This window comes from Bemisia tabaci, chromosome 6, assembly GCF_918797505.1.
Source record: "Bemisia tabaci chromosome 6, PGI_BMITA_v3".
Taxonomy (NCBI): Eukaryota; Metazoa; Arthropoda; class Insecta; order Hemiptera; family Aleyrodidae; genus Bemisia; species Bemisia tabaci.
This window is the reverse complement of record NC_092798.1, coordinates 42,686,558-42,698,321: the sequence shown is the minus strand read 5'-3', so window position 1 is coordinate 42,698,321 and position 11,764 is coordinate 42,686,558. Positions and strand designations below refer to the sequence as shown.

Below are 11,764 nucleotides of genomic sequence, written 5' to 3'. Positions count from 1 at the left end.
GCACCAACTAATTTTTCTAATAGCTCAAAAAAACCTTCTGCACAAGTTGAAACATGAAAGATGCTTTGAATCACACCAGAAAAAAATCATTTCTATAATTTCAAAACTCACAAATGTCTGACACATCTAAATTATTTCATACAAAGAAGCTGGCTTGAGAGAACATTCTAGCACGTGAAACACAGCTTAGCTAGGTTTGAGATCTGAGTTTAAACAATCTCAAACCTAGAAACTTTGAGAGAACCACTCAAAGTAAAACAAGATCACATTGAAATACTGACAATAAAGCATGTATAGTATAATGTATCAACGGACTGGTGACTGCTAACAAATGATACATCACATGTATAGCGCTTACATGAAAGTTATGACGCCTAAATATTTACTTAATTAAAACAGAAAAAATTAACGAAAAGAAAATAAATGAGGAAAAAGTGCCACTTCATGAAATCTGCGCAAACCCGGAAAACCTCTCTAGATACCCATCATCATTCGGTTTTAGTTTGTTTCAAGTAAACTTTTCTCTCTTGAAGTGGTTAAAAAATCTCTAACTCTCATCTCGGAAAATTTTCTTCAAATTAGTTATAAAAAAATAAAAGTTTCAGCATTTGTTGATTATTAATCATAGAATTTTTCAATGACAACAAAAAGCTCAAAACTCCTCCCTCTGAAGAGAGAGAAAGAGAGAGACAAAAAAGAAAAGTCGTATCTTCCTTTTTCCCACATACTTCCTTCACTAAGTTTAACTCAGAAAAATTTGCACTAACATCAACTTCTAAGAAGCATCAACTCACTCTATGCCTATTCTAGGTCGATGCTGTTGACAGAAAAAAAATCTGAGCGCTTTCAAACTTACCGTCGGGGCCAGTTCTAATGGGCGTCTGTGGCTCTTCAATTTTTGGACTAACTTCATTTTTATCTTCGGTTTTCTCTTTATTGATTTTGTTTTTAATCTTTACTTCCTCATTATTATCTTCTTCTTTGGTGATCTTTTCCGTGAGCTCATCGGTGATTTCCGTGGTGCTTTGTTTGCGCACTTCTTCTTCAGTTTTCTCATCAGTTGAGGATTTGGCTAACAGTACAGAACGTTGCTTCAATTTATAACATTAATATGTACAAGATTGAAAACGAGAAATCAGACAGAGAGTTAATGAAGGAGAAGGAGGAGGAAGAGGGAGTAGTTCTTGAAATGAGGTAAAATAATATTTCTGGACGAGGAACACATTCTTCTGAATATTAGTATAGGTTTGTAATTGAATTTTATGTTCTCTGAAAAGCACATAATGTAATTTTTAAGATATAATTCCCCAATAAATTAATGCAGCCACTATACATTCCCATTTCAAAATCATTTGTACGTAATTATAATAATAAGACGTAAATTTGTATGAAAAGAAGAAGAGGAAGAAAGACTATGTAAATTGTAAAAATGCCACACATACAGAATATAACTGAGGAGGGTAGTGAAGATCAATCGGTTCCTCAACGATGGGCAAAATATTTTCATTCAAACCCATTTGTAAAATTGATAACGATTAACAATAAAATTGTGATAGAAAATCAAATAGAATAACCTAAAAATGTATTTCAGAACTTGAGAATCTCTAAAAGGAGGAATAACTCCATTAAATTCGGCAAACCTAATGGTATTACTACAAGAATAACTTTAATATCAATTAAATTGCTTGAAATTTCAGGGAAGGTCTGGCAAAATGCAGAGCTACTCAATTTTTCGGGGAAATTTTGGGCTTTAATTTCGAGATCAAGAACCACCTTAAAGACCAAAGACAATTTAATTAAGTGAGAGGAATGGTTAAAGGCACAAGATATTAAAGGTTCAAACTGTAGATAAGAATATTAAGGGAAGGACATTTTTTTTTAGAATGGAAAAATTAGAGGTATTAAGATTCCTCTCATTTAAACCAAATGCAGATATACATATAAATATACGATGGGTTGGAATAATAAGTTGAAAAAAAGAGTTTCACACTTTTCAAATCCTCAGATTGAAAAATTGTTAAACATACAAAGAAATCCAGTCAGAAGATAATTGGAAGAGATGGGGGAAGAAAGTCTTTGGACAGGGAGACAAGTGGGGGACATGTGATGTAAATGAGAACAATAGTGACATAAATAATATACTGAGAGGATAAAGTCATGGACAGGGGGCAAGAGGTGAGGAGAAAAATTGGAGAGTGCAAAAGATTCTCAGCAACAAAAGTCTCAATCCGAGAGGACAAGAGCACTACTATAATGGAAATACAACCCTGGAGTCAATGTACAGGAAAAAGGAACTAATTTCTTTAGGGCACGTAAAATATTGGAGGACACTGAAAATATATATTTACAGTGGGAAAATATAAAAGAACACTTAATACGACATAAATTAAAACTCTAAAGAGGCCCGGAAAAGAGATGCTTCGGCAAAAGGTAAAGGTTCAGTTGTTGAAATCAAAAAACATAAAGTTCCAATAATTATAAGAGAAAAAAAAAGAAAAAAAAAAAAACAACTCAAATTTTATTTACAGAGGACGAAAACCTGAGGGCAGTTTTCATTCAAGTGGGGTCAAACCATTGCAATAAATAGGAATTTCATAAGAAAACAAAATAGGAGCAGATGAACTGTCACCAAGATTCAGAGTCAAAAAAGGAAGAATAGTAATGCAATTACTACTGTTTTTTTCAGCATTAAACTATTATCATAAGGAGAAATATACATAGGAGAAGTCATCTAGTTTGACTTACCTTCAACCATATTACATCTGTCAGTTTTGCAAATGTCATAAAACCGAACAACCTAAAATTGGACGTTTCTGAGCAATGGTTATTACGATGATCATAGCAAATATATAATCACAGCAAATATCAAACCACTGATGATATTTGTGCTAACTGCCATTTTAACTGTAATTGCAAAGTATTCAATACATAGCAAAGTGAGTGATGCTAACAATGACAATAATATTGAGATTGAATAGGCAGAATTTTCATATTATACTGCAGAAAATACCTGACCTACTACAAAAGAATCTGATTTTCTTTCTTTTGAACATTAAAGAACTCTCCCTCTTCGATTAGAATATAAAGAAAAACTTTGTGGTTATGACAAAAGTTTTTCTCCTTTGCTAAAAAGTATTCTACACTAGCAGCTGGCAGAAGAGAAAAAATTGGTGAAATTTTTAAAGTGAGATTTCAAAATCAGAATTAAAAATTCAAGCAACAGTGCTAGGAGTCATTTTAACGAGTAATATTTATTTAAGTGGGCCATGCTACGACAATTTTTGTGAGCTAATTTGAAAAATTGCATGTGCTTCAATTTTAAATTTACTTCATTAAAAAGTATGAGAGCAAATAGTAGGTTCTAAACATCAGCTGGTTAAAAAGAAAAACTGTGGCGATACATTAATTTTTTAGGCGCCAGTTTAAATCACAATTTCACATTCTCCGGAACTGACCACGAATTTTTCTGCTACAGTGACCCATTCTCTGGGCAACTTTTATGCATGCTCATGCTCAAAATAGTCCTTTCAGGAGACAGTATGTAATGTGATCACCCTCTGCTCCGTTTCCAGGAACAAGTAAAATTTTATCTGGACTAACATGTGTGGCTTGCTTGCTTTGAAGCTGATAGGTTATGTCCTGGCTTACATGACACTTGCAAAACGACAGAAGAGAAAAAACTGAAAAAACGAGGAAATGATTAGAAAGACGACTAGAAAAATGTTTTAGTGACATACAATGAACGGTTACGTAGCTCTTGGTGACAGAGGTGCCCATTTCGTTGGTAGCTCGGACTTCGTACTCTCCGCCATCCTCCGACTTGGTGAGAGTGACTGAAAGATTGTATTCCTCTACCCTCTTCTTGTCACGGGATATAGTGATGCGCGAGTCCCCGGTCACCTCTTGTCCATTTCTGTACCTGCACATTACAATAATTTTTTATTAACTATTGCTAATTTTGCTAGTATTATGGCCAGTAGGGGGCAAATCCCCTGGCAGGAGCAGCCCAACTCCTCTCGTAGGCGCTTTGCACATTATATGAATGAGACCAGGTGACTATTAAGATTGAGATTTTTTTATGCCATTATTATAATTGTGCAAATAAATAAAATAAATGAGAAAGAACTATTGAAATTATGACAGGAAAGAGGGCCAGAAAAAAAAGAGCAACGGAAGTTGTGATCATGAGAAGTACAAGCTCAGTAGGGGGACAGATGAAGATGTAGGTCTGAAAGGGAAAAAAGGGTAAATACCGCAGAAGTACAACAGGGATAAAAGGAAGAGCACAGATTGCAATGTGGGACAAGTAATATACTCTTTATGTATCTTGCATTCTGTCTCCGATTTTATACAATATAGTAAGATTTTTTTAACTTCACCTGTCCCAGAGGAGGAGTTGGTCCACTTAAAATCTACTCTTCAATTATTTAACTGTATTCTGAAGATTTAAGAGCTCCTGATCTTAACAGACAAAAATCAGGATTTCCCGAATTTGATCATTCAATTTTCAGTTAATCAAATTTGGTCAATCTTTTTCCATAATTCTCCGATTTCATAACAAGAATATCGAATGAAGGATACTGAGCACAGTAAGATCAAAACAGGAACACTTTATAGATACATACGAATCAAAATTTGTAAAATTTAAAAATTATTTTGTGCACTTGACTTAGACAGTGGACTGATTTGAAAATTTGGTAAACTTACATTTTCGGCAGATATATCTCTGGAAAATTTTCTTGGTTTGGCCAAGAGACTAAGTATATTGACTAAATAGTAGCTGTCAATAGCAAAAGTAGGTGCTGTTCTTATTTTATTGATTTGACGAGTCATTTAAATATATTGATGATTTTCTGCGCTCGGTATGAGGTTTCTTGACAACCAGGGCTACGCCCTAGTTGTTTGTAGAAGTACAAAGCTGTGTAATTTGACAAAACAAGCAAAAAAAAAAAAAAAATAGCAACCGTACCAGGTAATCTCAGGCTCAGGCACACCAAAGCATTCAATGGTTAAATTGAGTGTGTCGCCTTCATCAATCACAAGATCTTCCAGCTCTTTCTTGATTTTAGGTTTACCTGCAGAGAAGAGATGTTAAAATCTTAAATTTACATTGAAAAACAAAGCTTCATGTTCTTGCTTTAGAAATTATTTTTATTGGTGATATGCTATCTGGCAAAAAAAAGAAACAATAGAGCTGAGCAAGACGAGGAATGGAATCATGGTGTATTAACTTTGAGAATAATTGGTTTAACTTGATAATTTTTTTCATAAAATATTTTCTTTAAATTTTGAAAAATGGAGCAGCCCTGCTGTCAGCAAAGAAAAGAGAAAAAACTTAAACTATAAGTACTATGTGACTCTTTGAGAAATGAATATAAACAAGAGCAGAGTTTCCGGCTCAAAAATTCCGAACGTGTAATGGTTTCCCAAACTGCCACACGCAGCTAGCACGGATTGCATTAATCTTGTAAAAGCTCGAAGAGCCTTCTGGACGCGCCTTTGTTGTCCCTGTACTTTCATCCGAAAGAAACGAATTATTGAACAAATTATTTGAAAATCTGTGTCCATAAATAAAACTTAAGTACCCTTTAACTGAATTTACGATGAGATTTTGATGCGTTTAAGATTCATTGGAAAACTTAAGACACAAGCATAAAACTGAATACAATAATACAGATATATATTAACGGAACGTCCTTCCAAAACCATGTGTTGGGTTTCACTGCTTGTTTTATATTTTTAAAGCAGACCGCACCAAAATTATGCCTTGAGATTTTCACAGAACATGCTTCACACAGAGAAAAAAATCACCGAATTTTTCAAGAAATGAAATTCAATAGTTTTCTACATGCAAAATGGGCCTATTGCATACAAGAAATACAGCCGCGCGGATAGACTTTTTAGAGGTTAAATGACACTAAAATTACGATGGTCACATTAAAAAAGTCTGAAATATACTCCTTATGGCGGAATTTGCGTTGTTAGGAACGCGCTTTTTCAAATTTCCCGCGTCTGGGGGCAGTTTTTTAATCACCGGAAACGAGCAATCAGCACTCGGTGATTTCTGGAAGCTACCGAGTCGTTGTTGTTGTTGTTGTTATTTTTTTATCAGTTTGTTTACAAACTCAACGTGATCACTTATAGTGGTCCATAAAGCTTTATGCGGTAACCAAATCGATCAACTTTTAAATATCCAACGCAATCCTTCTACATTTCATTTCACGATATCACGAGCTCCGATTTTTAGGCTATGTTGTCAGTTTTAGTTGACCGGAAATAGCCGCGAGGTGCCGTTAATTGTTTCCGTTAGAAAAATTGCCCCCAGACGCGGGAAATTTGAAAAAGCGCGTTCCTAACAACGCAAATTGCGCAGTAAGGAGTGTATTTCAGACTTTTTTAATGTGACCATCGTAATTTTCGTGTCATTTAACCTCTGAAAAGTCTATTCGCACGGCTGTATCTCTTGCATGCAACAGGCCCATTAAGTACCGCAGAAAATCCGTGACACTGCAAATCGAGATACGTATTTTTGCAGTTACACCATTCATACATAACCTTGACACTAATCATCATACTTACAAATCAGCAATTCAACAAGAAAAATATTTGGAAGAAGGTTGGATTAATTTAAATGTACTTACTTACCAAAAACTCAACTTAAATATATCAGATTTGATTTTTTTAAAGAATAATTGACTTAATTTCTGAAAACTTACATTTAACAGTTAGGGCGCAGTTAGTTTCTTTTCCACCGAGGTCATTGGATACTTTGCATCTGTAGGCACCTGCTTTGTCTATTGTTGCATCCTTCAGAATAAGTTTGTACATTGTAACATTTTCTCTGTCGGGCCCTTCTTCAGTGCGCTCAAACTCTGTGTTTTTCTCGGTGATTTCTACATTATTGAAGAACCTATAAAAAAAGAAAGATTGAGACTAGTTTTCAGATCTTTTTGGATCAAAATGTTACAGACAAGTTTAAATTTAAAATTTGAGGTTTCTTGGTAATAACTTAGCATGACCTCACAAGAAGCTCATACAAAATACATAAAGTCAGGTTGCTAAAAATATGATCTTTCCAATGATGCAAAATGTTTAAAGGTTTTCCTGAATTTTTCAGGAGAAAATTAATTTTAAAAAAACGAGAAAAAGGAAAAATTAGGTGCCGTTGACCCATTATTACGCATTAAACTAATAGACATGCAGACTGCTGTAGGTTTGGCTAGTTTAAAAGAAAATACAAGGGAAAAAAACGGACATTACTTCATTTAAGTTTACTTGATGAGTTATAATAAGTAGTGTTTGCCAGATTAAAGAAACCATACCTACGCCTTTTGATGTGATGGCTATCAATAGCAGGAATTGTGATTAAAAATTAGTTCTTATCTAACCAGGACTTACCATCGGACTTTTGGCTTGGGGAATGCTTCAGCTTTGACCATAAACTCAACGTCTGTGTCACCTTCCTTTGCAAAGAAGTCACTTAAAGCATCCCTGTAGATGGGCGCACAGCGTACATTATTTTGACACGTGTTCCAGTTTGTGCCATGGTTGTTAGAAATTTCACAAGTTATTTCACCTGTGTCTGCTCGCGTATTGTTACAAAGCTGCAGGGTATGGAATTCACCATCCACTGAGTATTTCCAGTGGGCATCATCAATGACGATTTCTTGGTCATTGCGCATCCTAAGCGATAGATAGAAAGCGAATATAAGCGATGGATAGAAAGCAAAGATAAGCGAAGAATAGAGAGCAAAGATAAGCAATGGTTAGAAAGTAAAGATAAGCAATAAATCAAAAGCAAAGATAAGCAATAGAAACATGGAATAAAAGATATGATTCTTTCCCTTACATGGCTAGGAGGAGGACTTACTTCATACTCACAAAATGTCTACAAACTTTAAGAAAAAATCATTCTCTCACTTTCGGATATTAACTTTGATCTTAGTTTACTTTATCAACAGTATACCAACATGCACAAAAAGAAAAAAAAGAGCAGCCTTAATGATTAATTTTAAAATCAAGTTCTAACGCTTATATATTCTCATCAAAGTTACAAGCTTCCAAAATCATCTATCTCATGTTTGTGAAACTAAAGAAGAATAAAAATCAAGGAAAAAGAAATATTCCTAATCTTCTTCACAATAAGACATACTTTAAACTTTTTTCCTTTCTCTTCATGTTTGAGGGAAAAATGTTCCGCGAATTTTCTCAAATTTCCAGCCTTGTGGATGCGTTAGAAATACGCTAATTTTTTCTTATCTTGTTTTTCTTTAAAAGAAAAAATATCACAACTTTGGTGAGCTTCTTTATATAGACATGATTCTTTTTGGAAAAAATACACTTTAAAGTGTAACACAGATTAATGCGAGTAGAATGAAATATTTTCAACCATTCATGACATTTAGCACTATGCTGGTGAAAAATACCATTGAAAAAATATAAAAAAAATGGCAAAAGATCATAATTACGTCGTTGGAGGTATATTTCTATGATTCGTTCTTCTAGACTAAACTCTTGGGCTTTCAGACCGCAATAAGAGAAAAAATTGGGGGGGGGGGAGGAAGAAAACTAAAAAGAACAATATCACTTCAAATATTTGAAAAATGGTGATGTCAAACTTTTTTGTAGGAATGAATATTGGATAATCGATATTCCAAGTTCTCCTTTGCCAGGTAATTGCCAAAAGTTTTGAAGCGAAAAAAAGAAAATTGATATCTGGAAGCGCTTGGAAAATTTTACAGGTAGTTGACCATTGAGAACTTGAAAAAACTATATGTTTTAGATTAATTTTGTTTTTTCAAGGTTAGGAACAATCAAGGCTCTCACAAACATAGCATTACAGACGATGAAAAAATTTAAAGGAAAATCTCACCATTTAACTTCCGGCTCAGGGTCTCCCTTGACTTTAACTTGGAATGTTACGTTATCGCCTTCTTTCGTGGTCATTGCTTTGGGCATCTCTTTCGTGAATCTTGGACCAGCCATGACTTGGATTTTGCTGAACGCAGAGTCTTGACTGAGCTCATTGGTGGCTATGATTGAATATGAGCCAGTATCTTCCATTGACGCTCTTTGTATGTACAAAGTGTGAGTTGTGCTCTCCTCATCATAAGATAGTTTGACTCGGTCTGATGAGTTTATAACTTTACCATCTTTGTACCTAGAAAAAGATTAACAACCATTGGATTAACAGGTTTTCAGGTACATGCAAAGTATTTTGTCATTACTTGGTTTTCTGACATTATTTTGTATTCTGTAAACTGTTGTTAAATAGCCCATGCAACAAAATAAAAACAATGGTTTTAAAGATTTTTCCAGGATTAATTTTGCAACTTAAGAGTTTTAAACTTTTATCTGTTGCACCATGAGGTTTGTCAGAGGATTTGCGTATTTTCATGAAAAGAAAATTTCTCTATAATAAGGTGGCTTTTCACTTCTTCAGCACTTTGGAGAGCAATTCAATAGTTGATCTGTCAACTGATAATTTCAGAATTATATAAGAAGTCATGAGAATTTCCTCTACAAAAGTATGGTCCGAGTGAATATAGTAAATTGCAAGGCAGAACGATTTGCAATATTCACTCTGACCGTACTTTTGGAGTTATTTCGATGTGTTTCTGGGTCAAAATTTGTGTGCAGATACCTATCACACTACAGCCTGATGCAATGGTAAGGAATTCTTAAGAGCCGTCCAAAAATCCAGAGACGATCAAGTAATCAATTGACTAACGAATCGTTCTCTGAAGTGTTGAGGAACCATCTTAATAAACAGACTAAAGTATTGAAATACAAGTAAAAAAATAATTAAACTATTATCACTTTATTCACCTTTTCTTATCTCTTTGAGTTGGAAAAGAAAGTTTGATAAGATATAAATAGACGGCATTGACGACTATTCTGGAAAACCTTTCCTTTTGCTGGCAAATAAAAAAAGCAGAGACAGACGAAATTGTTTCAAGGTAAGTTTAAATCTTCTTACCATATTACTCCTGGAGTTGGAGCACCATCTAAACCAATTGAAAGTTTTATCTCATGGTTCTCCATTATGGTGTGATCTTCCCAGTAACTTCTGAATTTTGCTCCCGCTGAGAAGAAGCAAATTATATCAATTTAAAGTGTACAAACTCAAATTTTTCAGAATTTATCAAAGAATATTGATGAGAAAAGTAGGCAATGATTGGACGGCTAGGTGATGACAATTTTTTGGACTTGAATTTGAATTTCATAACTTAATTTGGAGTTGTTAAATTACTTACATTAGAAAACAGATAGATCTCGATTATAACTTCCTCAAAAAAGAGAGGAGAGGGTTAATATTTTTCTCCAATCGGCATTTGAATGATTCGGGGTTGAAAAACTATTAGAAACAACAATTATATTTTATTTTTTGTCCCTCAAAAATGTTGGAAACAGTTGAAAATTGAATTATATCATTGGATTTCTGACTTTTAAAATCTATGTCCTTGTTACCATGACTGTCTTAAACACCAGATTTACTTAGATTGTATTTGATCTAGAGTCAAAAGGCACTGAGAGGGGCACAACTTAGGTTCTAAGTGGGAACTAGCTCCGAAAAATTCACCTCTAAAATCTACTTTCCTACGGAGCTTTGAGACAAAAATACACACGTATTCACGGATAAACTGTGATCACTCTTACTTAGAAGAGCCTCAAGGAATGTCCCTGATAATGCCCAGGCACTTTCCTATTCATATACAGAAAACTTGACTTTCCCCGGAAACTTTGATTCCTTGACATGACAAAAATCTTTCTTTAGATCATGACTGCTCTGATGGTTTACTTTTTACTTTTATTTGGGTCCACATAAAATTGTAAGAAGGACTGACCTCTGATAACAAGCTTGATGACTTGCGTATCAACACCGGATTCATTATGCGCATTGACCACATAATCTCCCGCATCATCTTGACAAACATTCTTGATAACAAGGGCCATTGTTTCCTCATCCTCCCACAAGAATTTGAATCGACCACCTGCAGTGATTTCTTGACCATCTTTGGACCTGTAAAATTAAACATACTTTTTTTACTACCATTTTCTTTTATAACTCATGAGAGGATTCAAAATGATAGGTTTACTTGGTTTGAAAATTAGAATAAACCTCACAAGGTCCTCAAGGTTGGATTTGAGCCCTTCAAAAATTACAGCCTCCAAAATTTCTTAATAAATGTTTCTTTTTTGATGAGTGAGATCTAGAGTGATAAAAAACTACATTTTACAATACAGAACTTCTCCTTCTGACTTATTTTGGAGACAACATAAAACATGGCATTTCGTGCACGGAAATGTGCTTTTATGGATTAGCTAAAAATAGTAGTTCTTCGTTGAAAAATGAAATGTAATGAATTTAATCATCTGTTCAAGGTTACAACAATAACATATAATTATTCCTACATTCTAGATTTGGTTTGACAAAAATGAATAAATATTATTATTGGTGCATTATGTCGGAATTGAAAGGGTACTTTGCTAAAAATGAATGAAAATATAATTTAAGGGACGAACAAATATGACGCTAAGCAAAAATCATGGTGATTACTTTAGGTGTCAAATATTATATTGAAATTTTTTTTTCCCTTGTTTTTTCAAAATTTTCCAGATTAATTTTTGGACAAATGACCCTGTCTTGTGTCGGTAAAGGCATGAAAAGGACTCATGTTACGCAAGAGACTTTAGACTACCTGAGATCTCTGGTCTAAGTAATGTGACATTATACTGACCACAAATAAACCCTGGATGGATC

General features: G+C 34.2%; 1 protein-coding gene across 6 annotated transcripts in view; it reads right to left on the bottom strand.

The window, feature by feature from the left end:
- The window catches only part of Obsc (Obscurin), a 252,766-nt gene that overhangs the window by 46,699 nt on the left and 194,303 nt on the right, over positions 1 to 11,764 (bottom strand). For 4 of the 6 annotated variants that reach the window (XM_019050687.2, XM_072301410.1, XM_072301412.1 and 1 more), the window contains 8 exons: positions 10,848 to 11,023; positions 9,980 to 10,085; positions 8,873 to 9,160; positions 7,399 to 7,683; positions 6,717 to 6,910; positions 4,970 to 5,075; positions 3,738 to 3,919; positions 857 to 1,072 (listed from right to left, as the gene is read on the bottom strand). In XM_019050687.2, the coding sequence (XP_018906232.2) occupies positions 857 to 1,072; positions 3,738 to 3,919; positions 4,970 to 5,075; positions 6,717 to 6,910; positions 7,399 to 7,683; positions 8,873 to 9,160; positions 9,980 to 10,085; positions 10,848 to 11,023 (1,553 nt within the window). The remainder of the gene's footprint in view (positions 1 to 856; positions 1,073 to 3,737; positions 3,920 to 4,969; positions 5,076 to 6,716; positions 6,911 to 7,398; positions 7,684 to 8,872; positions 9,161 to 9,979; positions 10,086 to 10,847; positions 11,024 to 11,764) is intronic. The other 2 variants (XM_072301413.1, XM_072301415.1) reach the window with 2 other exon arrangements.